The following is a 24,066-nucleotide window of genomic DNA, read 5'->3' as shown; positions in this document are numbered from 1 at the left end:
ACGTGCATGGGAAACGGGGACGCGTGTGGGGACGGGGGTGGGAAATGGGGACGTGGATGGGGACACGCAAGGGAAACGGGGCTGTGCGTGGGGCCGTGCACGAGGACGTGCCCAGGAACGTGCCCAAGGCCGTGCCCGAGGATGCGGTGGGAGTCGGGGACGTGCCCCAGGGGACCTCAGGACCCACTGAGCCCCCCGCGCCCCCCCAGATCAACATGCTGCTGCAGTACAAGGCGGGGGCGGACGAGGAGGAGTGCCCCGTGCCCGAGGACATCCGTGACGAGCTGCTCGACTTCCACAACGACCTGCTGGCGCACTGCGGTGAGCTCCCCATCCCACCCCGCTGACCCCTCCCCGTGTCCCCCCCACCCCGCTGACCCATCCCCGTGCCCCCCAGGCATCGAGCTGGCGGGCGAGGAGGAGGAGGAGGCGGAGGAGACGTCGCTGCACCACCGGCTGCTGGGACTGGTGCAGAAGGTGGTGGGGCTGCGCAAGAAGGCGCCCGAGGAGGAGGCGCCCCCCGAGGAGCCCCCGGTGCCCAGTGAGGGGGGGACGCGACTTGGGGGGGGGGGCTGGGACCATGCGCGCCGTCCCCAGATCCCCAGCAGGGCTGTCCCTAGGGCATGGCCGAGCTGTCCCCAAGGTGCCAACGGGGCTGTCCCCAAGGTGCCACCCAAGCTGGCTGCAAAACGCCATCGGAGCTGTCCCCAGGGTGCCAAACGGGGTGGCCACAAAATGCCACTGGCGTTGTCCCCAGGGTTCCAACAGGGCCAGCTCAAAGGCATGGCCGAGCTGTCCCCAAGGTGCCAGCGGAGCTGGCCCCAAAAAGCCATCAGAGCTGTCCCCGAGGTGCCATCAGAGCTGTCCCCGAGGCACCAGCCAAGCCGTCCCCACGGCACTGGCAGGCTCAGGCTGTGCCCGACCATCCCCGAGGCGCCAGAGCCATCCGCCAGCACGGGCTGAGCTCTGGCCACCCGTCTGCCCCCCCCACCCCGCAGGCACGCTGCAGGAGCTGATCTCGCAGACGATGGTGCACTGGGCGCAGGAGTCGTTCATCCAGAGCCCCGAGCTGGTGCGCGCCATGTTCAGCCTCCTGCACCGGCAGTACGACGGGCTGGGCGAGCTGGTGCGCGCGCTGCCCAAGGCCTACACCATCAGCGCCCACTCGGTCGCCGACACCATCGAGCTGCTCGAGTGCCTGGGCCAGATCCGCTCCCTGCTCATCGTGCAGATGGGCCCCGAGGAGGAGAACCTGATGATACAGAGCATCGGGTGCGCCCCCGGCCCCCCGCGGGCACCCCGCGGCCCCTCATGGGCACCCCAGGGTCCTTCGGGCACCCCACAGCCCCTCATGGGAGGCCCCTTGGGCACCCCGCGGCCCCTCATGGGCACCCCAGGGTCCTTCGGGCACCCCATGTCCCCTCTGGCACCCTATATCCAGCTCCACCACCCTATGTCCCCCCCGGGCACCCCACCATCCCCATTTCCCACCCCACATCCCCTTCTTGGGTACCCCAAATCCCCTTCCTGGGCACCCCGTGGCCCCTCTGGCACCCTATATCCAGCTCCACCACCCCATGTCCCCCCACCGGGCACCCCACATCCCCTTCCTGGGCATCCCAAATCCCCTTTGTGGGCACCCCGTGTCCCCTCCAGCACCCTGTATCCAGCTCCACCACCCCATGCCCCCCCCCGTTTGCCCCCCCAAATCCCCTTCACGAGCACCCTGTGTCCCCTCTCCCACCCCATTTCCAGCACCTCGTACCCACCCCCCGATGCCCCCCCAGCTCCCCCCCTACTCCCCGATCACCTCGAGGCCCCCCCGGTGCCCCCCCCCCAGCTCCGTGACGCCCCCGTGTCCGTCCCCCCCCCAGGAACATCATGAACAACAAGGTCTTCTACCAGCACCCCAACCTGATGCGGGCGCTGGGCATGCACGAGACCGTCATGCAGGTGATGGTCAGCGTGCTGGGCGGCGGCGAGTCCAAGGTGAGCCCCAGAACCGCCCCCTCGAGCCCCCCCCAGACGCCCCCGGCCCCCTTTTCACGCGTGTCCCATCCCCCCCCCCCCCAGGAGATCCGCTTCCCCAAGATGGTGACCAACTGCTGCCGCTTCCTCTGCTACTTCTGCCGCATCAGCCGCCAGAACCAGCGCTCCATGTTCGACCACCTCGGCTACCTGCTGGAGAACAGCAGCATCGGCCTGGGTGAGCCCCCCCCACTCCCCGTGCCCCCCCCCGCACCCCCAAATATCTCCACGGGTCCCCTCCTGCCCCCCCGCGCCCCCTCCGGGCACCCCGGGCTCTTTGCGCCCCTCTTATCCCACCCAGCTCCCCAGGGTGCCCACGGCCTTCATCTGGTGGCCCCCGTTCCCAGCTCGGTGCCCTGGGGCGGGAGGGGGGGGGCACCAAAAAAACAAAGCCCTTTTGCCCCTCTTTTGGCACCCCAAAACCCCTGCACCCCCACCCGGCACCCTTGGTCCCCACCCTGACACCCTGGGGGTCCCCGCACCCCATCCTTGGCACCCTGGGGTGCCCCAATCCCAGCCTGGCACCCCCAACCCGGGTCCCCCCCACGCACCCACCCCAATGTTGTGCCCCCCCCCAGGCATGCGGGGCTCGACCCCCCTGGACGTGGCGGCCGCCTCCGTCATCGACAACAACGAGCTGGCGCTGGCGCTGAAGGAGCAGGACCTGGAGAAGGTGCGGGGGGAGGCACGGGGTGGGGGGGCGCAGGGAGGGGGTCGTGGAGAGGGGGCTGCAGCCGTGACCCCCCCCCCCCTCGGCGGCCGGCGCCCTGCAGGTGGTGACGTACCTGGCGAGCTGCGGGCTGCAGAGCTGCCCCATGCTGCTCTCCAAGGGGTACCCCGACATCGGCTGGAACCCCTGCGGCGGCGAGCGCTACCTCGACTTCCTGCGCTTCGCCGTCTTCGTCAACGGTCGGCACCCCGCGCCCCCCCAAAAGCCCCCGCGCCCCGATGTCCCTGCCCCCGAGTCCCCCTGCCCCCGAGTCTGTGTGCCCCGAGGTCTCTGCCCCCAAGTCCCCGCGCCCCGAAGTTTCTGTCCCCATGTTCCTGCACCCCAAATCCTCATGCCCCCAAATCCCTGTGCCCCCAAGTCTGTGCGCCCCCAAGTCCCCATGCCCCAACATCTCTGCCCCCAAGTTCCTGCACCCCAAGTCTGTGTGCCCCCAAGTCCATGCACCCTGACATCTCTGCCCCCAAATCCCTGCGCTCCCCCAAGTCCCTGCACCCCAAGTCTGTGCCCCCCAAGTCCCCATCCCCGCCCCCTGCCCTTCCTTGCACACTCCTGACCTTATCACTGCCCCCTGGGTTCTCCCCCTCTCTCCACCCCTGCACCCCGGGGTCCGGGCACCCCCAGCTCCCCCCCCAAAGTCTCGGTGCCACCTCCCTGCCCTTGGGGGGGGGTCCCTGACGCCCCCGGTGCCCGCAGGCGAGAGCGTGGAGGAGAACGCCAACGTGGTGGTGCGCCTGCTCATCCGGCGCCCCGAGTGCTTCGGGCCGGCGCTGCGGGGCGAGGGCGGCAGCGGGCTGCTGGCCGCCATCGAGGACGCCATCAAGATCTCCGAGGACCCGGCCCGTGACGGCCCCACCATCAAGAAGGACCGGCGGCGAGAGCTGTGCGTGGGGCGGGCACTGGGGCCGGCACCGGGACGGGGACCGGGACTGGGATGGGGATGGGGACCGAGACGGGGACCCCACACGTGGGCGCACCCCGAGGCTGTTGGGGGCGCACGAACGTCCCCATGTCGGGTGTCCCCGCACACCGGGGGGGTGCCGGGGGACCCCTCACCCCTAAGTCTGTCTCCACGCCGCAGGTTCGGGGCCGAGGAGCCGCACGAGGAGAACCGGGTGCACCTGGGCAACGCCATCATGTCCTTCTACGCCGCCCTCATCGACCTGCTGGGCCGCTGCGCCCCCGAGATGCACGTAGGGACCGGGGCTGGGGGTTGGGGGGGGGGGGTCTGGGGGTGTCCCCGGGGGTGTCCCCGGCCATGCCAGGCACCCCACAACCCCCCACCCCCTCCGCTCGCCTCCCGCAGCTGATCCAGGCGGGCAAGGGCGAGGCGCTGCGCATCCGCGCCATCCTGCGCTCCCTGGTGCCGCTCGACGACCTCGTGGGCATCATCAGCCTCCCGCTGCAGATCCCCGCCTTTGGCAAAGGTGGGCGCCGGGGGGGTTCAGGGGGTGGAAGGGGGGGGGTGCTACCCTGCACCCATGGGTGCTGCACACCCCCCCCAGACGGGAACCTGGTGGAGCCGCGGATGTCGGCCAGCTTCGTGCCGGACCACAAGGCGCCCATGGTGCTGTTCCTGGACCGCGTCTACGGCATCGAGACGCAGGAGTTCCTGCTGCGCCTGCTCGAGGTCGGCTTCCTGCCCGACATGCGCGCGGCCGCCTCGCTCGACACGGTGAGACGGGGTGTGGGGGGGGTCCCCGAAACCTTACCCTGCCCCGCTGGGGGGTCTCGCGGGTCCCCTGGTGACACAGGGTGGTGTGGGGGTGCCCCGAGCCTCCTCTTGTCCTACAGGATGGGGATGGGGTCCTCAAACCTTTCCTTGTCCTGAGGGGCAGGTGTGGGGTCCCCTTATCCCACGGGGCGGTGTGGGGGTCCCCCAAACCTTCCCTTGTCCCCTGGGATGGGTATGGGGTCCCCCAAATCTTCCCTTGTCCCCTGGGATGGGTATGGGATCCCTCTTGTCCCCTGGGATGGGTATAGGGTCCCTCTTGTCCCCTGGGATGGGTATGGGGTCCCTCTTGTCCCCTGGGATGGGTATGGGGTCCCCCAAACCTTTCCTTGTCTTATGGGATGGGGTCCCCTCGTCCCACAGGCTGAGTGCGGGGTCCCCCAAATCTTCCCTCCTTCCATGAGGTGTCTCTGGGGTCCCCTCGTCCCATGGTATGGGTATGGGGTCCCTTCGCCCTAGGCGACAGAAACAGGCCCCCCCAAAACTTTCCTCATCCCATGAGGTGGCCGTGGGGTCCCCTTGCCCTAGGAGGCAGGAACAGCCCCCCCCCCCCCCCAAAAAACCTCCCCCATCCCCACGGGCCGGGTCCGAGCGCTCCCCACAGAATCCATCCCCCCCCAAATCCCTCCACCCTGTATGCCGACCCCGGTGCCCCCCGCCCCAGGCCGCCTTCAGCACGACGGAGATGGCGCTGGCGCTGAACCGCTACCTGTGCGTGGCGGTGCTGCCGCTCATCACCAAGTGCGCGCCGCTCTTCGCGGGCACCGAGCACCGCGCCATCATGGTGGACTCCATGCTGCACACCATCTACCGCCTCTCCCGCGGCCGCTCGCTCACCAAGGCGCAGCGGGACGTCATCGAGGAGTGCCTGATGGCGCTGTGCCGGTGGGGACCTCCCCCCCCCCCACACACACCCCGAAATTCACCCCCCTGTCCCCCCCGCTCCCCCAGCCCCTTGACGCCCCCCCCCCCGTGTCCGTCCGTCCCGCAGGTACATCCGTCCGTCCATGCTGCAGCACCTCCTGCGCCGCCTCGTCTTCGACGTGCCCATCCTCAACGAGTTCGCCAAGATGCCGCTCAAGGTGGGCGCTGCGCGACGTGTGTCCCCTCTCCCCTCCCATCTTGGGGACCCCCCCCCGGCGGGTGTCCCCATGTCCCCCCGTGCCCCCCCAGCTGCTGACCAACCACTACGAGCGGTGCTGGAAGTACTACTGCCTGCCCAGCGGCTGGCCCAACTACGGGGTCAGCTCCGAGGAGGAGCTGCACCTCACCCGCAAGCTCTTCTGGGGCATCTTCGAGTCCCTGGCGCACAAGGTGGGGGGGACATGGGGGGGTGGGGGACATGGGGACATGGGGCTGGGGCCGTGGGGGCAGAAAAATGGGGTTGGGGAGGGATGGGGACGTGGGGATGAGGAAATGGGGGTCAAGAGGGATTTGGGGACATGGGGATGGGGACGTGGAGGTCAAGGGGGATGGGGACACCAGGGAGAGGGATGTGGGGGTCAAGGGGGATGTAGGGATGGAAAAATGGGGGTCAAGAGGGATTTGGGGACATGGGGATGGGGACACCAGGGAGGGGGATGTAAGGGGTTAAGGGGGATGTAGGGATGGAAAAATGGGGGTCAAGAGGGATTTGGGGACCTGGGGATGGGGACGTGGGGATGGGGATGGGGACGTGGGAGTCAAGGGGGATATGGGGACGTGGGGATGGGGACATGGGGACGGGGATGGGGACACCGGGACGGGGCCACAAGGACGAGGAGCAGAACCAGACGGGGCTGGTGCCGGGCGTGGGGGACTGCGGGGTCTCTGAGGACCCCGCCGGGGGCCGGAGAGGAGCCGGGTCCCTTCCCCATCCCCATCCTGTCCCCGTGCCCCCCCCAGCGCTTCGACGCCGAGCTGTACAAGCTGGCCATGCCGTGCCTCTGCGCCATCGGCGGCGCGCTGCCCCCCGACTACGTGGACGCCAGCTACTCCTCCAAGACCGAGAAGAAGGCCTCGGTGGACGCCGAGGGCAACTTCGACCCCAAACCCGTCGAGACCCTCAAGTAGGGCCCCCCCTCCCCCCCCCCCCCCCGACCCTCCCTGACCCCCCCAGCAGCCCCCCCGGCCCCGCAGCGGCTCCTTCCCAGCTGCCCCCCACATCCTGGGGCTGCCGGGGGGGGGGGTCCTTGTGGGGCCTGGCCCCCCACCCTATATCCGTGTGTCCCCCCCCCCCACCCTATATCCGTGTCCCCCCCCCCCCCGCAGCGTCATCATCCCTGAGAAGCTGGACGGCTTCATCAACAAGTACGCCGAGTACACGCACGAGAAGTGGGCTTTCGACAAGGTGGGGACCCCCCACCCCCCCATGGCCGTGACCCGCCCCCCATGGCCGTGTCCCCCCCACCCCGATGTCCCAGCATGTCCCCCCCCCCCCCCAGATCCAGAACAACTGGACCTACGGGGAGACGGTGGACGAGGAGGCCAAGACGCACCCCATGCTGCGCCCCTACAAGACTTTCTCCGAGAAGGTGCCGTCAGCGTGTCCCGGGGGGGGAGGGGGGGGACAGCCCCCCCCCCCAGCCCCAGCGGGACGCCCCCAGTCCCCATCCGGGACCCCCAGTCCCTATCTGGGACCCTCAACCCCATCCAGGGCCCCCAAACCCCTCTGGCCCCCCCAGCACTATCCAGGACCCCCCCCCCAAACTTCCCTCCACACCCCCAATCCCCTTCCTGGGCCCCCCCAGCCCCACCTGGGACCCCCACCCCCATTTGAAACCCCAAACCCCTTCCACATCCCAGCCCCCCCCAGCCCCACCCTGCCCCCAAACCCACCTGGGACCCCCCCCGCCCCCCCCCCACCCCCCCCACCCCCATCCCAACCCCACACCCCATCCTGCCCCCATCATTAACCCCCCCCACCCCATTCAATTCCCCAGCCCTGTCCCATTCCGCTGCCCCCCCCCCGACCCCCTGCCCCCCTCCCGCCTTGCTGACCCCCCCCCGCCCCCCCCAGGACAAGGAGATTTACCGGTGGCCCATCAAGGAGTCCCTCAAGGCGATGCTGGCCTGGGAGTGGCTGCTGGAGAAGGCGCGCGAGGGCGACGAGGACAGGGCCGAGCGCAAGAAGCTGCGCAGGATCTCCCAGTCCGCCCAGGTCGGGGGGCTCCGGGGGGGGCGGGGGGGGCCCCCCAGCCCCTGCCGAGCCCCCCACGCTGAGGTTTCCCCGTCCCCACCAGGCCACCTACGACCCCAGCCACGGGTACAGCCCCCAGCCCGTCGACCTCTCGGGGGTGACGCTGTCGCGGGAGCTGCAGGTGAGGGGCGCCAAAAGGAGACCCCCCCCGCCCCCCCCGCCCCCCCCAGGCACCGGGAGCCCCCCCCCCACCCCCGGCACCTTGTCTCCCCCGACCCTGTGTCCTCCCCGACACCACGCGCCCCCCCCCCCGATCCCGTGTCCCACCCCTGACCCCGTGTCCCCAAATGACCCCGTGTCCCACCCCTGACCCCATGTCCCCGAATGACCCCTGGCCCCGTGTCCCCAAATGACCCCGTGTCCCCGAATGACCCCGTGTCCCCAAATGACCCCGTGTCCCCCCATGACCCCATTTCCCCCCCTGACTCCGTGTCCCCCCCCCAACCTCATGTGTCCTCCCGACCTCGTGTACCCCCCCCGACCCCGTGTGCCCTCCTGACCCTGTGTCCCCCCCCGACTCCGTGTCCCCTCCTAACCCCGTGCACCCCCCCTGACCCCATGCACCCCCCCGACCCCGTGCACCCCCCCGACCCCGTGCCCCACCCTGTGCCCCCCCAGGCCATGGCGGAACAGCTGGCCGAGAACTACCACAACACCTGGGGCCGCAAGAAGAAGCAGGAGCTGGAGGCCAAGGGTGAGCAGCCCCCCACCCGGGGGTGCAGCACCCATGGGTGCTGCCCCCCCCATGGGTGCTGCCCCCCCAAAAGCCCCCCCCCCCAAATTCCTGCTCCCCACGGACACCTCTCTCCCCCTGGCTCCCCCTGTCCTGGGTGTCTCCCATGGGTGCTTCATTGGGTTCCCCCCCCCCCCCTCCCCATGGGTGCCCCCACCCCTGGGTGCTGACAGGGGGGGTGCCCCCAGGGGGGGGCTCGCACCCCCTGCTCGTGCCCTACGACACGCTGACGGCCAAGGAGAAGGCACGGGACCGCGAGAAGGCGCAGGAGCTGCTCAAGTTCCTGCAGCTCAACGGCTACGCCGTCACCCGGTGGGTGCTGGGGGGGGGCCCTGGGGGGGGGGGGGGGGGGCTTCAAGTGAGGGGGCGCAGAGGGATTTGGGGGCGTAGGGCAGGTTGGGGGCAAGGTGGGGGGTTTGAGGGGGGGGGGGTTTGGGGGGGGTTGGGGGTTTTTGGGTGGCGGGTGGGTGTTTGGGGGGGGGTCGGGGGCTGAGGTGTGCCCCCCCCCCCCTCGGTGCAGGGGGCTGAAGGACATGGAGCTGGACACGTCGTCCATCGAGAAGCGCTTCGCCTACGGCTTCCTGCAGCAGCTGCTCAAGTGGATGGACATCTCGCAGGAGTTCATCGCCCACCTGGGTATGGGGACCCCCCCCCCAAAACTCCCCCCCCCAGACCCTCCTGGTGCTCCCTGGGACCCTCCACCATCCCCCTCCCCCACCTTGGTGCTCCCCCTCTTGCGGTACCCCCAAATGTCCCCCCCCGCCTTCTCCCTGTGCAGCCGTGTCCCACCACCTGCCTGCCCCCCCCCATCCCCAGTGTCCCCCCCACGTCCCCAGTGCCCCCCCCAGCCCCTGACCATCCTGCCCCCCCCCCCAGAGGCGGTGGTGAGCAGCGGGCGGGTGGAGAAGTCCCCCCACGAGCAGGAGATCAAGTTCTTCGCCAAGGTCAGGAGGACCCCAAAAATTTGGGGGGGGGGGGGAGGGCGAGGACCCCAAAAGGGGGTGGGATGGGGACAGGGTGGCTTCGGCGCAGGCACCCCATGGGCAGTGGGGTGCTTGGGGGTCCCTTTTGGGGGTGCTCGGGGACCCTTATGGGGCGTTTGGAGTCCTTTATGGGGTGCTTGGGGGGGGGGGTCCCTTATGGGGCGCACCCCATGTACTGGGGGTCCCCCGGGGCATTTTGGTGCCCCTATGGGGTCCTTGGGGTCCCCCGGGGGGTGTCTGGGGGCTCCGCAGGTGTTTGGGGTCCCTTATGGGGTCCCCCATAGGGGGGCTGGGGGGGTTGGTTCTTAGATGCTGGCCACGGGGATGCCCATGGGGGATTTTAGGGGTGCTGGTGGGAGAAGGGGGTGCCTCCTCGGGGTCCCCCCCCCCCCGCCGGCCGCCCCCTGAGCCCCGTGCCCCCCCCAGATCCTGCTGCCCCTCATCAACCAGTACTTCCACAACCACTGCCTCTACTTCCTCTCCACCCCGGCCAAGGTGCTGGGCAGCGGCGGCCACGCGTCCAACAAGGAGAAGGAGATGATCACCAGGTGGGGGGGGGGGGGGCACGGGGCGCCGGGACCCCCCCCCCCCCCGCTAGGGGCGTGGGTGGGGTATTCGGGGTGCCAGGTCCCACCCCTACACCCCCTGTCCTGGTCCCTGTTATTTGGGGTCCCCCCCCCCACAGGTTGGGTTCCCCCCCCATAGATTGGGTTCCCCCCATATATTGGGGTCCCCTTTACAGCTTGGGGTCCTCCCTACGTGTTGTGTTCCCCCCCCCCCCAAGTTGGGGTTCCCCCGCCTCACAACTTGGGGTCCCCTACAAATCGTGTCCCCCCCCCCCTATGTCTTGGGGTCCCCCCCCCAAAAAAAAATTTGGGGTCCTCCTTACAGATTGGGGAGGGTCGAAATCCCCCCTTACATCTTAGGGCGATCTGGGGGATCCCCTCTAGGTTTGGGGGTGCGTGGGGACCCCCCCCAAGGTTGGGGGACTTGGGGACCCCCCCCAGCTAACGCTCCTCCTTCAGCCTCTTCTGCAAGCTGGCCGCGCTCGTCCGCCACCGCGTCTCCCTCTTCGGTAAGGGCGGCCGTGGGGCGGCCGCGGGGTGGATGTGGGGCGGCCGTGGGGCAGCAGTGGGGTGCCCCAGAGGCTCCTCACCCCATCCCGGTCCCCCAGGCACGGACGCGCCGGCGGTGGTGAACTGCCTGCACATCCTCGCCCGCTCGCTGGACGCCAGGTGGGATGGGGACCCGGTGCCTCCCGGCGCCTCCCAGTGCCTCCCAGTGCCGCCCGGTGCCGCCCGGTGCCACCCGGTGCCACCCGGTGCCACGCGGTGCCCCTTCCGCAGGACGGTGATGAAGTCGGGCCCCGAGATCGTCAAGGCCGGGCTGCGCTCCTTCTTCGAGAGCGCCTCGGAGGACATCGAGAAGATGGTGGAGAACCTGAAGCTGGGGAAGGTGACGCAGAGCCGCACGCAGGTCAAGGGGGTGGCGCAGAACATCAACTACACCACCGTGGCCCTGCTGCCCGTCCTCACCTCCCTCTTCGAGCACGTGGCCCAGCACCAGTTCGGGGACGACGTCATCCGTGAGTGGGGGGACACGGGGGGGGGGGTTGGGGGGAAGGGGGCATGGCAGGGGGTTGAGGACAAGGGGACACAGCAGAGGGTCAGGAGTAAGGGGGGGCTGGGGGGACGGGGGGAGGTTTTTGGGGACGGGGGAGCATTTTGGGGATGGGGGGGACACATCAGGGACAGCGGGAGGTCTTTGGGGACAGGGGGGTCTCATTGGGGGCGCTGGGAGCTTTTTGGGGATGGGGACACATCAGGGACAGCGGGAGCTCTTTGGGGACAGGGGGAGCATTTTGGGGATGGGGGGGACACATCAGGGACACTGGGAGCTCTTTGGGGACAGGGGGATATACTGAGGACAGCGGGAGCATTTTGGGGGGGGGGACACATCAGGGACAGCGGGAGCTCTTTGGGGACAAGGGGTCTCGTTGGGGACACTGGGAGCAGTTTGGGGACAGGGGGCTGTGGGGAGCAAGGGGTGCTTTGGGGATGAGGGGACGCATTAGGGATGGGACAACGGGGGGGGGGGTGCAGGGGTCCCCGGGCTGGGGACCCCCCCCCGACTGTCCCCTCCCCGCAGTCGACGACGTGCAGGTGTCCTGCTACCGCATCCTGTGCAGCATCTACTCACTGGGCACCACCAGGAACCCCTACGTGGAGAGGTGAGGGGGGGGGGGCAGCTTTGGGGTGGCTTTGGGGTGCCCCCGATGGCTTTGGGGTGCCCCTGATGGCTTTGGGGTGCCCATGGGACACTTAGGGTGGATTTGAGGTACCCGTGGGACGCCTGTGGTGGCTTTGGAGTGGCTTTGGGGTGGCCATAGGGTGCCCAAGGTGGCTTTGGGGTGGTCTTGTGGCACCCATGGTAGCCTTGGGATGCCTGTTGTGGTCGTGGGGCGCCCATGGGGGCTTTGGGGTGGCTGCGGGACGCCCGTGGTGGCCTTGGAGCGCCCACGATGGCTTAGAGTTGCCCATGGTGGTCTTTGGGGTGCCCATGGTGGCTTTGGGATGGTCGTGATGGCCTTGGGTTGCCCATGTTGGTCCTTGGGGTGCCGGTGGTGGCTTTGGGGATGCCTGTGGGGGCTTTGGGGTGCCAGCGGGGGCTTCGTGGTGGCCGTGGCTCAGCAGCCCCCTGCCCGCAGGCAGCGCCCGGCGCTGGGGGAGTGCCTGGCCCGCCTGGCCGCCGCCATGCCCGTGGCCTTCCTGGAGCCGCACCTCAACGAGTTCAACCCCTGCTCCGTCTACAGCACCAAGTCCCCCCGCGAGCGGGCCAGTGAGTGGGGCAGGGCCCCCCCCAAACCCCCAACCCTCTTCTGGGGCACCCCCGAACCCTCTCCTCTCACCCCCGGGTTTGGGGCCCCCCCAGCTCCTGCAGCTTTGGGGCTCCCCCTGTTCTCCCTCGCTTCCGTCTTTGGGGCACCCCTCTACCTCCAATCCCCCTCTCACCCTAATATCAGCCCCCCACCACCCCCCAAATCGCCAATCCCCTTACCCTGGGTCTCCACAACACCCCCATTTGTCCCCCATATCACCCCCATATCACCCTAATATTGGGGCCCCCATCTCTAATCCCTCCTATCTCCAATCCCCCAACGCCCTGACCCCCCCAACACCCTGACCCCCACACCGTGCCCCCCCATCACCCCACTTCCCCCCCTCCGTGTCCCGCAGTCCTGGGGCTGCCCGGCCGCGTGGAGGAGATGTGCCCGGACATCCCGGACCTGGAGCGCCTGATGCGGGACATCGGGGGGCTGGCGGAGTCGGGGGCGCGCTACACGGAGATGCCGCACGTCATCGAGGTGACGCTGCCCATGCTCTGCAACTACCTGCCCCGCTGGTGGGAGCGCGGCCCCGACACGCGGCCCCGCGGCCCCTGGGCCACCGCCGTCACCGGCCAGCACCTCAACGCCCTCCTGGGCAACATCCTGCGCATCGTGGTCAACAACCTGGGCATCGACGAGGCCTCCTGGATGAAGCGCCTGGCAGGTGGGCAAGGGGGGGGCCCGGCGGGCTACGGGTGCTGCTGGTGGGCCTGGGTGGTCCTAGGAGGGTGCTGGTGGACTTGGGCAGGTCCTGGAGGTGGTGCTGGTGGCCACAGGTGGTCCTAAGAGGGTGCTGGTGGCACTGGGCAGGTCCTAGAGACGGTGCTGGTGGCCCCAAGAGTGTCCTGGTGGCCACAGTTGGCTCCAGGAGGGCGCTGGTGGTCCCAAGAGGATGGTGGTGACCCCATGAGGGTCCTGGTGGCCCTGGGTAGCCCCAAGAGCATCCTGGTGGTCCCAAGAGGATGGTGGTGGCCCCAAGAGGGTCCTGGTGGCCCCAAGAGGATGGTGGTGACCCCAAGAGCATCCCGGTGGCCGTGGGAGGCTCCTGGGACGCTGCCGGTGTCCCCGGGCGGTCCCGAGGGCGGGCACCACGTCCCCGTGCGCGCCCCCATCCCCGTCCCCGTCCCGCAGTGTTCGCCCAGCCCATCGTGAGCAAGGCGAAGCCGGAGCTGCTGCGCTCCCACTTCATCCCCACCATGGAGAAGCTGAAGAAGCGCGCGGGCAAGGTGGTGGCCGAGGAGGAGCAGCTGCGCATGGAGGCCAAGGCCGAGGCCGAGGACTCGGAGCTGCTCATCCGCGACGAGTTCTCCGTGCTCTGCCGCGACCTCTACGCGCTCTACCCGCTGCTCATCCGCTACGTGGACAACAGCCGGTGAGGGGACGGGGCTGGGGACCAGGGGGACGCGGGGGGTGGGGAGTGTCCTCGTGGGGACGCCGTCCCCTGACGGTGGCTGCGGTGCCGGCAGGGCCAAGTGGCTGACAGAGCCCAACTCGGACGCGGAGGAGCTGTTCCGGATGGTTGGGGAGGTCTTCATCTACTGGTCCAAGTCCCATGTGAGCTGGGGACACTGGGGACACTGGGGACAGGGGGACGTGGGGACGGGAGGGCGTGGGGAACGGTGGTGCTCGGAGGGACCGGGGGTGGTCGGAAGGGGGCAACGGGGATGTGGGGACCCGGGGGCATGAGGGGACATGGGGACGTGGAGGGGGTGGCTGGTGGGATGGGGGGACGTGGAGGGACACGGGGACGTGGAGGGGCTCAGCCTCGTGTCCCCCCCCCCCAGAACTTCAAGCGGGAGGAGCAGAACTTCGTGGTGCAGAACGAGATCAACAACATGTCCTTCCTGACAGCCGACAGCAAGAGCAAGATGGCCAAGGTGGGGGCGTCCCTGCCAGGGCCCCCCTGCTGCCCCCCCGGTGCCCCCAAATCCCCCTCATCTTGTCCCCTGTCTGCCTGGCACCCCCAGACCCTGCTTGGGGGGCTCCGTCCCTCCCGACCCCATCTGGTGCCCCCAAACCTCCCCAGACCCACCCTGTGTCCCCAGACCCAGCCGCTGTCCCCAAACCCAGGCATCTCCATCCCTCCCAACACCACCTGGTGCCCCCGAATCCATCCAGTGTCCCCCAACCCACCTGGCGTCCCCAAACCCAGGCATCTCCATCCCTCCCAACCCCACCCAGTGCCCCCAAACCCATCCGGTGTCCCCACACCCAGCCATCTCCATCCCTCCCAACCCCACCGGGTGCCCCCAAACCTCCCCAAACCCACTCCGTGTCCCCACACCCAGCCATCTCCATCCCTCCCAACACCACCGGGTGCCCCCAAACCTCCCCAAACCCACTCCGTGTCCCCACACCCAGCCATCTCCATCCCTCCCAACCCCACCTGCTGCCCCCAAACCTCCTCCAAACCCACTTGCTGCCCCCCCAACCCTCCCCTTCTTCAGGGCTCCCCATCCCTCCTCTTCCACCCAGACCCCCAACCCCCTCCTGCCCCCTCCGGTGCCCCCCAACCCAAGGGTCCCCCCCCCCCCCATCCTGAGCCCCCCGTGTCCCCGCGGGCCGCGGCGGCGGGGACCTAACGCTGTCTCTTCTCTCCTGCCCTTGGCTGCGGGCGCTGGCACCTAGTCCGGAGACGGCCAGGTTAGCGGGGCCGCGCCGGGCGGGGTGGGGGCCGCTGCGGCTGGGACCCCCAGGACCCCCCCTGGGTCCTGCTCCGTGGACCTCTGGGGCTGCTGGAGCTGTGGCGTGGGGGTCCTGGTGCTGGTGCCCCCCATCTTTATGTCATGGGTTCTCTCCCCCCTTGGTGTCCCCATTGCTGCGGCTCTGTGGCGAGGGACTCCTGGCCTTGATGGGGTCCCCATGGCCTTGGCAGGGTCCCCGTGGCCTTGATAATGGGGTCCCCATGGCCTTGATGATGGTCCCATGGCCTCGACGATGATCCCGTAGACTTGACAATTGGGTCCCCAATGCCCTGATGATGACCCCATGGCCTTGTGAGGTCCCCATGGCCTTGATGGGGTCCTCATGACCTCGACAATGATCCCATGGCCTCAGTAATGGGGTTCCCATGGCCTTGATCATGATCCTGTGGCCTTGATGAGGTCCCCGTGGCCTTGACCACGGTCCCCATGGCTTTGACGCCGACGGTCCCGTGGCCTCGACGATGTCCCCACCCTCGTGGCCGGGGTCAGCGGCGCTGACGCCCCCGTCCCTGTGCCCAGGGGGGCGGCTCGGAGCAGGAGCGGACGAAGAAGAAGCGCCGGGGGGACCGCTACTCCATCCACACCTCGCTCATCGTGGCCACCCTGAAGAAGATGCTGCCCATCGGCCTCAACATGTGCTCGCCCACCGACCAGGAGCTCATCACCCTGGCCAAGGGCCGCTATGCACTGGTGGGTGGCCGGGGGGGGGCCACGGGGCACGGGTGGCACCCCCGGGGGGGGGGACGCAGCCCCTGAGGTGTCCCCGTGTCCCCCCACTGCAGAAGGACACGGACGAGGAGGTGCGGGAATTCCTCAACAACAACCTGCACCTGCAGGGCAAGGTGAGAGGGGCTGTCCCCGGCGTGTCCCCGGCGTGTCCCCACCGTGTCCCCCATGTCCCCATGGTCCCTGTGTCCCCGTATGCTCACACTGGCCCATGTCCCCATGGTCCCAATGTCCTTACGGTCCCCTCCATGCCCCCATGTCCCTCCATGCCCCCATGTCCCTCCATGTCCCCATCATCCCAATGTCCCCATGGTCCCCTCCATGTCCCCATGGTCCCTGTGACCACCTCCATGCCCCCGTGTCTCTCCATGTCCCCATGTTCCCAATGTCCCCATGGTCCCCTCCATGTGCCCATGGTCCCTGTGGCCACCTCCATGTCCCCATGGTCCCAAATGCCCCGTGGTTCCCCCCATGCCACGTGACCCCACACGTCCCCGTTGCCCTCCCCATGTCCCCACGGTGCCCGTACCCGCTCACGTCCCCACCTCCCTGCCGTGTCCCCGTGTCCCCAGTGCGAGAACTCCTCGTCCATGCGGTGGCAGATGGCCCTGTACCGCGAGATGGCCGGCAAGGCCGAGGACTCCGACAGCCCCGAGAAGATCGTGCGGAGGGTGCAGGAGGTGTCGGCCGTGCTCTACCACCTCGAGCAGGTCTCGGGGGGTCCCCGAGGTGCTCTGGGGGGGCGCTGGGGTGCTCCTGGGGGTCCCTGGGGTGCTCTGGGGGGCGCCGGGGTGCTCCTGGGGGTCCTCAGGGTGCTTCTGAGGGTCTCCAGATGTACTTGGGAGTGCTCTGGGGGGGTCTGGGGTACTCCAGAGGCCCTGGGGTGCTTCTGAAGGTCCTCAAGGTGCTCCTGGGGGGGTCTCCAGATGTCCCCGGGGGGCCTCAGGGTGCTCCTGCGGGTCTCCAAATGTCCCTGGGGATGCTCTGGGGGGCCGTGGGGATGCTCTGGGGGTCCCTGGGGAGTTCTGGGGTTCTCTGGGGAGCTGCGGGGGGCCCCTGGGGCAGCCCGGTGACACCCCCCCGCCCGCAGACGGAGCACCCCTACAAGTCCAAGAAGGCCGTGTGGCACAAGCTGCTCTCCAAGCAGCGCCGGCGCGCCGTGGTCGCCTGCTTCCGCATGACGCCGCTCTACAACCTGCCCAGGTGGGGCCCTGGGGACTGGGGGCAACTGGGGGCAGTCTGGAGGCAACTGGGAGCATCCTGGGGGGCAACTGGGAACATTCGAGAACCTTATAGGGGCAACTGGGAACATCCCAGAGCCTTACAGGGGCAACTGGGGAGCCTCTAGGAACCGCTGAGGGCAACTGGGAGCTCCCTGGGGAGCCTTTGGGGTGACTGGGATCCTCTCGGGAGCAACTGGGGAGGCACTGGGCCTAATTGGGTACCCCTTAGGGTCAAATGAGAGCTCCTTGGGGCTAACTGGGAGCCCCCTGGGGGCAACTGGGAGCTCCTTTGGGTCAACTGGGCAAGTCCTACAGCCTTCTGGAGGCAACTGGGGGCCCTCTAGGAGCCACTGGGGGTAACTGGGGAGCCTCTGGAGGCAACTGGGGACCTGCTGGGGGTAACTGGGAGCAACTGGGCGCCCGCAGGCACCGCGCCTGCAACATGTTCCTGGAGGCCTACAAGCTGTCGTGGCTGGTGACCGAGGAGCACCCCTTCGAGGACCGCATGATCGACGACCTGTCGGTGGGCACAGGGGCACCGGGGGGGGTCGGGGGGGGGGTCACCGGCTCAGCCCCCCCCCGCTGAACCCTCCCCCCCTCCCCCGGTGTCCCTGGGGTAGAAACCGGGGGAGGAAGAGGAGGAGGAGGAGGAGGAGAAGGACGCGAAGCCGGACCCGCTGCACCAGCTCATCCTGCACTTCAGCCGCACGGCATTGACGGAGAAGAGGTGGGGGGGGGGTCCCCCAATTTGGGGGGGGGGTGTCCCCGTGTTGGGGAGGGGGTGCTCCCCCCCCCTTTGTGGGGGGGGGGTCCCGGTGCAGCCCCTGAGCCCCCTTCCCCTGCAGCAAGTTGGAGAAGGATCACTTGTACATGGCGTACGCTGGCATCATGGCCAAGGTGGGTCCTGTGCGCGCCCCCCCCCCCAAAAAAAATTAATTGGGGGGGGGGGGATCAGGGGTTAAACCCCCCCCGCCCCCCGCCCCTTCCAGAGCTGCCACATCGAGGAAGGGGGTGAGGAAGAGGAGAAGAAGGATGAGAAGGAAGAGGAGGAAGCTGAGGATTCGTTCGAGGTGGGTTGGGGGCTCCACCCTGCCCCCCCCCCCCCAGCTCCCTGCAGCCCCCCCCCTGACGCCCCCCCCCAAAAAAAAAAACACCAGGAGAAGGAGATGGAGAAGCAGAAGCTGCTGTACCAGCAAGCCCGGCTGCACACGCGCGGCGCCGCCGAGATGGTGCTGCAGATGATCAGCGCCTGCAAAGGTGGGGGCTGGGGGGCACCCCGAAAATGGGGGGGTCCTGGGGTGCCCCAAAACTTTAGGGGGGGAACCTGGGCCACCCCAAAACTTCAGGGGGCTGGGGGCACCCCAAAACCGTGGGGGAGGGTCTTGAGGTGCCCCGACATTTGGGGGGGGGTCCTGGGGCACCCCAAAAACGTGGGGGGGTCCTGGGGCACCTGAACATCTGGGGGTCCCGGGGCACCCCAACACTTCGGGGGGGTCCCGGGGCACCCCGACGTTTTGGGGGGGCCCCGGGGGGGGCGGTGACCGTGCTTGGTGCCCGCAGGGGAGCGGGGGGAGATGGTGTCGTCCACCCTCAAGCTCGGCATCTCCATCCTCAACGGGGGCAACGCCGACGTGCAGCAGGTCCGTGGGGCGGGGGGGTGGGGGGGGGCATCTGTCCGGCCGTGTCCGTGTGTCCAGGTGCCCACATGTGCCCCCCCCGCCCCGTCCTCTCCCCCCCCCCAGAAAATGCTGGACTACCTGAAGGAGAAGCGCGAGGTCGGCTTCTTCCAGAGCGTCCAGGCGCTGATGCAGACGTGCAGGTGAGGGGGGGGGGGGTGGAGCAGGCTGGGCCCCCCCCCCCCCAAACACTGGGACCCCCCCCAACCACTGGGAGCCCCCCCCAACCACTGGGACCCCCCCCCCAACCACTGGGAGCCCCCCCCAACCACTGGGACCCCCCCCAACCACTGGGAGCCCCCACAACCACTGGGACCCCCCCCAACCACTGGGACCCCCACCAACCACTGGGAGCCCCCCCCAACCACTGGGAGCCCTCCCCAACCTTCGGGACCCCTCCCCAAGTGTCAGGACCCCCTCCAACCATCAGGACCCCCCCCACCCCCCAACCACAATTGGGACCCCCCTCATTGCCATTGGGACCCCCCCCCAAAGATCAGGGACTCCCCCGCAGCCATCAGGACCCCCCCAACCATCAGGAACCCCCCCCATGGCCATCAGACCCCCCCCCAGCCATCAGACCCCCTCCCAACCACCAGTAACCCCCCCCCCCCAATCAAGACCCCCATGGGTTTCCCATTGCCCCCCCCCCCCCATCATGGACCATCTCTGGGGGGGTCAGACACAGCCTGAGGGGGTGGGGGGGCCCCTTGCTGACCCCCCCCCCCCAATTTGCCCCCCCCCAGCGTCCTGGACCTGAACGCCTTCGAGCGGCAGAACAAGGCGGAGGGGCTGGGCATGGTGACGGAGGAGGGGACGAGTGAGTGGGGGGGGCCCTGCCCCAGGGACCCCCCCCGGGAAGCGGGACTGGGGGGGTTGGGGGGGCTGCCATGGAGGGGGGGGAGGTCCCCGTTCTGCTCCCCATATCCCACTGCACAGCCCCCCCCCCCCAAGACCTTGCTATTAATTGTGGCTGTGAACCTCTAATGCCCCCCCCCGAACCCAAATGACTCCCCCAAACCCAGATGACCCCCCCCAAAAGATCCTAATTCCCCCTAAAACCCCTAATACTTCTCCTCCATCCCAAATAACTCCCTCCAAAAAATCCTAATCCCACCCCCGGTGCAAATAACCCACTCCAAAACCCCTAATATTCCCCCCTAAACCCTAATACCCCCCCCAACCCTAGCACTCCCCCCCCCCAAGTCCCCCCAAACCCTAATACCCCCCCAAACCTCAATACCCCCGCAACCCTAATACCCCTCTGGGTCCTAATAGCCCTCGTAGGGTGTCCCTGCTACCCCAGACCCTAATCCCCCCCCCGCTGGCCCCTATTTGGGGCTATTTGCGTCCCAAATCCCACCCCCCCCTTTCCCAAAGCCCCCCCGGACCCCCCCCCCCCGCTCACCTCCTCTCTCCCCTTCTCTCCCCGTCCCGGCTCCCGGCGGCAGTCATCAGCCGTGAGAACGGTAAATACCCGAAACTGTAGGGTCTGTAGGGCCAGGGGGGCTGTGTCGGGGTCTGTAGGGCTGGGGGCTCATATCGGGGTCTGTAGGGCTGGGGGGCTCGTATTGGGATCTGTAGGGCTGGGGGGGGGGCGGCTCATATCGGGGTCTGTAGGGTTGGGGGCTTGTATTGGGGTCTGTAGGGCTGGGGGGGGTCTCATATCGGGGTCTGTAGGGCTGGGGGGGGCTCATATCGGGGTCTGTAGGGCTGGGGGGGGCTCATATCGGGGTCTGTAGGGCTGGGGGGGGGGCTCATATCAGGGTCTGTAGGGCTGGGGGTCTCATACTGGGGTCCGTAGGGCTGTAGGAGTTGTTGCAGGGTCTACAGGGCTATGAGGTGTTGTTGTAGGGTCTATAGGGCCGTGGGGTTTCTCGCAGAGTCTGTAGGGCTGTAGGGTGTTATTGTAGGGTCTCCAGGCCGCAGGGTGTTGTTATGGGGTCTGTAGGATGCTGTCCGGGGGGGGGGTCTCCAGGCAAGGCGGTGTTATCGTAGGGCCGGGGGGCTGTAGGGTGTCCTTGTAGGGTCAGCAGGGCTACGGGGGGCTGCTACTGCAGGGCCTGTAGGGCAGGGGGCGTCCCTGTAGGGCCGGGGGTGCTCTGGCGTCCCGCAGCATGCCTGTCCCCCGCTTGTCCCTGACCCCCAGCCCCGCTGGCTGCCCCCTCCCCACGCTAACCCCACTGCCACCCTAGGGTGTCCCCACCTCACCCTGGGGTGTCCCCGTGTCACCCCGGGGTGTCCCCATGCCATCACGGGGTGTCCCCGTGTCACCCCGGGGTGCCATCCTGCCACCCCCCCCCCCCCGCCGCTGCCACCCCCCCGTGTCCCCGTGCCCCCCCCCCCGGGGTGGCCCCTGACCCCGTCCCCGCGCCCCCCCAGGGGAGAAGGTGATGTCGGACGACGAGTTCACGCAGGACCTCTTCCGCCTGCTGCAGCTGCTCTGCGAGGGGCACAACAACGGTACGGGGGGGCGTGGGGACACTTGGGGACATGGGGGGACACGGGGGGGGTCGCTCTGACCCCGCTGCCCCCCCCCCCCCAGACTTCCAGAACTACCTGCGCACCCAGACGGGCAACACGACCACCATCAACATCATCATCTGCACCGTGGACTACCTGCTGCGCCTGCAGGTGCCCGGCCCCGACTGGCCCCAAAATGTCCCCAGATGTCCCCAAATGTCCCCAAATGTCCCCGTGGCCCCCCCGATCTCGTGCCCCAGTCCCCAACCTCGTGCCCCATGTCCCCGACCTTGGCTTCAGGTCCTTGTGCCACCAACCGTCCCCATGTCCCCGACCTCGTGCCCCGTGTCCCTGTGCCACCAGCCGTCCCCATGTCCCCGACCTTGTGTCCCGTGTCCCCAACCTCATTCCCCGGGTCCCCAGCCTCGTGCTCTGTGTCCCCATGTCCCCAGCCTCGTGTTCTATGTCCCAGTGCCACCAACCGTCCCCATTTCCCAACCTCGTGCTGCTGGGGGTCCCCGTCCCCGTGTCCCCCTGTCCCTGTCCCCGTGTCCCCGTCCCCGTCCCGCTGACGGCCCCGCTGGTGGCAGGAGTCCATCAGCGACTTCTACTGGTACTACTCGGGGAAGGACGTCATCGACGAGCAGGGGAAGCGAAACTTCTCCAAGGCCATGGCCGTGGCCAAGCAGGTCTTCAACAGCCTCACCGAGTACATCCAGGTGAGACCCCCCCCGCGTCCCCCATGTCCCTGGGGTCCCGACGTCCCTACAACTCCCTGGGGGTCCCCAGGGGTCCTGGTGTCCGAGGGGTCCTGGTGTCACTGATGGTCCCAGAAGTCCACAATGTCCCCAGGGTCCCGATGTCCCTACATCTCCCCAGGGGTCCTGGTGTCCAAGGGGGGGTCCCAATGTTCCTGAGGGCTCCCAAGGGCCCCAGTGTCCCGGGGATCCTGATGTCCCTGAATGTCCCCGGGGGTCCCCAAGGCCCTGGTGTGCAAGGGGTCCCCTGGTGCCCTGAAGTGTCCCCAATGTCCCTGGGTGCCCCCAAGTGCCCCTGATGTCCCCAAATGCCCCTAAGGGATCCCAATGTCCCCAGGTGCCCCCCAGTGCCCCAATGTCCCCGAGTGTCCCCAGCGTCCCTGGGTCCCCCCAGGTGCCCCAACGCCCCCCAGCTGCCAGGGATCCCAATGTCCCCGACCACCCCTGGTGCCCCCGATGCCCTGGCGATCCCCAAGTGTGCCGCCATCCCGAGGGGTCCCCGGGGTCCCGCGGTGCCACCCCCCCCCCTTTCCCCCCTCCCCCAGGGTCCGTGCACGGGGAACCAGCAGAGCCTGGCCCACAGCCGCCTCTGGGACGCCGTCGTCGGCTTCCTCCACGTCTTCGCCCACATGATGAAGAAGCTGGCGCAGGTGGGCACTGGGAGGGCACTGGGAGCACTGGGACGAGCCCCCCCCCCCCCCCCCCGTACTAACCCTCTGGCTCTGAGGAGGGTGCCCCGCTCCCCCCCACCCCATCACCCCGCTTCCCAAGGGACCCCCTCCCTCCAATTTGGGGGTCCGCTCCTGACGGACGTTTCCGCCCCACTGCTGCCAGATGGGTCCGGCGCCGGGACCACGAAACGGCGTAAGCACCCGCTGCGTTCCCCCCACCCCCCCCCCCAGCTCTGCATGGCCTCACTAACCCCCCCTCAGCATGGCACCACCCCCCACCCCCCCCATGTCCCCCTCCCACCTTCCCACCCCCCTCATTTCCCCTGCGCGCTGCGAGGATCGGTCCCGGAGCTGGTAAGGGGGAGGTGGGGGGGCCAGGGCTGTGCTGGGGCGGGGGGGGAACGGGACACAATGTGGTGGGGGCACCACAGGGGGGTCACGCTCTCTGTCCCCCCCCCCCGCAGGATTCCAGCCAAATTGGGCTGCTGAAGGAGCTGCTGGACCTGCAGAAGGACATGGTGGTGATGCTGCTGTCCCTGCTGGAAGGTGGGGGGGGGGGGGGGTCCCTCCTGCCTGGGGGGGTCCCTGGGGGTCTGCTGGAACCTGGTGGTGGGTTCCTGGGGGTCCCTGCTCCCCGGGGGGTCCCTGGGGGTCTTCTGCTGGGACCTGGTGGCGGGTCCCTGGGGGTCTGGTGGCGGGTCCAGATCTACCGGGACCTGGTGGGGGGTCCCCGGGGGTTCCCACGCCCCAGGGGGGGGTCCCCAGGGGTCTGCCGGGACCTGATGGTGTGTCCCCCTTCGTGGGCCCCCCCCCCCCAGTAAATAAATAACCCCCCCTCCCCCTAAATAACCCCGTAGGGAACGTGGTGAACGGGACGATCGCCCGGCAGATGGTGGACATGCTGGTGGAGTCGTCCAGCAACGTCACCATGATCCTCAAGTTCTTCGACATGTTCCTGAAGCTGCGCGACATCGTGGCCTCCGACGCCTTCCGCGACTACGTCTCGGACCCGCGCGGCCTCATCTCCAAGAAGGATTTCCAGAAGGCCATGGACAGCCAGAAGCAGTACGAGCCGGCCGAGGTGCAGTTCCTGCTCTCGTGCTCCGAGGCGGACGAGAACGAGATGATCGACGTGGAGGCCTTCGCCGGGCGCTTCCAGGAGCCGGCGCGCGACATCGGCTTCAACGTGGCCGTGCTGCTCACCAACCTGGCGGAGCACGTGCCCCACGACCAGCGGCTGCGCACCTTCCTGGAGCAGGCGGCCAGCATCCTCGAGTATTTCCGCCCCTTCCTGGGCCGCATCGAGATCATGGGGGCGGCGCGGCGCATCGAGCGCCTCTACTTCGAGATCAGCGCCGCCAACAAGGCGCAGTGGGAGATGCCGCAGGTGAAGGAGTCCAAGCGGCAGTTCATCTTCGACGTGGTCAACGAGGGCGGCGAGGCCGAGAAGATGGAGCTCTTCGTCAGCTTCTGCGAGGACACCATCTTCGAGATGCAGATCGCCTCGCGCCTCTCCGAGGAGGAGCCGGCGCGCGACGGCGAGGAGGGCGAGGACCAGGAGGACGAGGACGAGACC

The 24,066-nt window shown here is 68.7% G+C and overlaps 1 protein-coding gene across 1 annotated transcript in view; it reads left to right on the top strand.

Moving 5' to 3' along the window:
* LOC308186760 (ryanodine receptor 1-like) overlaps positions 1-24,063 on the top strand; it is a gene marked incomplete at both ends in the record, with an annotated part of 52,230 nt that extends 28,167 nt beyond the window's left edge. The window contains 54 exon segments of the mRNA XM_080608933.1: positions 210-321; positions 398-541; positions 999-1,272; positions 1,875-1,989; positions 2,074-2,206; positions 2,607-2,701; positions 2,802-2,937; positions 3,452-3,638; positions 3,837-3,948; positions 4,062-4,182; positions 4,261-4,430; positions 5,152-5,372; positions 5,479-5,569; positions 5,661-5,801; positions 6,372-6,535; positions 6,738-6,816; positions 6,911-7,000; positions 7,486-7,626; positions 7,709-7,786; positions 8,284-8,359; positions 8,587-8,710; positions 8,919-9,034; positions 9,275-9,342; positions 9,808-9,929; positions 10,407-10,456; positions 10,556-10,616; positions 10,728-10,966; positions 11,530-11,611; positions 12,089-12,219; positions 12,618-12,932; positions 13,400-13,640; positions 13,735-13,822; positions 14,053-14,145; positions 14,897-14,911; positions 15,493-15,663; positions 15,756-15,815; positions 16,272-16,409; positions 16,790-16,902; positions 17,349-17,445; positions 17,543-17,649; positions 17,768-17,819; positions 17,912-17,992; positions 18,080-18,179; positions 18,483-18,562; positions 18,665-18,741; positions 19,345-19,418; positions 20,050-20,067; positions 20,981-21,061; positions 21,144-21,232; positions 21,652-21,780; positions 22,365-22,469; positions 22,654-22,683; positions 22,955-23,036; positions 23,348-24,063. Of these exon segments, the coding sequence (XP_080465059.1) occupies positions 210-321; positions 398-541; positions 999-1,272; positions 1,875-1,989; positions 2,074-2,206; positions 2,607-2,701; positions 2,802-2,937; positions 3,452-3,638; positions 3,837-3,948; positions 4,062-4,182; positions 4,261-4,430; positions 5,152-5,372; positions 5,479-5,569; positions 5,661-5,801; positions 6,372-6,535; positions 6,738-6,816; positions 6,911-7,000; positions 7,486-7,626; positions 7,709-7,786; positions 8,284-8,359; positions 8,587-8,710; positions 8,919-9,034; positions 9,275-9,342; positions 9,808-9,929; positions 10,407-10,456; positions 10,556-10,616; positions 10,728-10,966; positions 11,530-11,611; positions 12,089-12,219; positions 12,618-12,932; positions 13,400-13,640; positions 13,735-13,822; positions 14,053-14,145; positions 14,897-14,911; positions 15,493-15,663; positions 15,756-15,815; positions 16,272-16,409; positions 16,790-16,902; positions 17,349-17,445; positions 17,543-17,649; positions 17,768-17,819; positions 17,912-17,992; positions 18,080-18,179; positions 18,483-18,562; positions 18,665-18,741; positions 19,345-19,418; positions 20,050-20,067; positions 20,981-21,061; positions 21,144-21,232; positions 21,652-21,780; positions 22,365-22,469; positions 22,654-22,683; positions 22,955-23,036; positions 23,348-24,063 (6,825 nt within the window).
* Between the last annotated feature and the right edge of the window lie 3 nt (positions 24,064-24,066).

The sequence above is a fragment of the Anser brachyrhynchus genome (assembly GCF_964034855.1).
Source record: "Anser brachyrhynchus genome assembly, contig: SCAFFOLD_484, whole genome shotgun sequence".
Classification (NCBI taxonomy): domain Eukaryota; kingdom Metazoa; phylum Chordata; class Aves; order Anseriformes; family Anatidae; genus Anser; species Anser brachyrhynchus.
The sequence above is the reverse complement of the archived record's forward strand: the minus strand, read 5'-3'. Positions and strand labels throughout refer to the sequence as shown.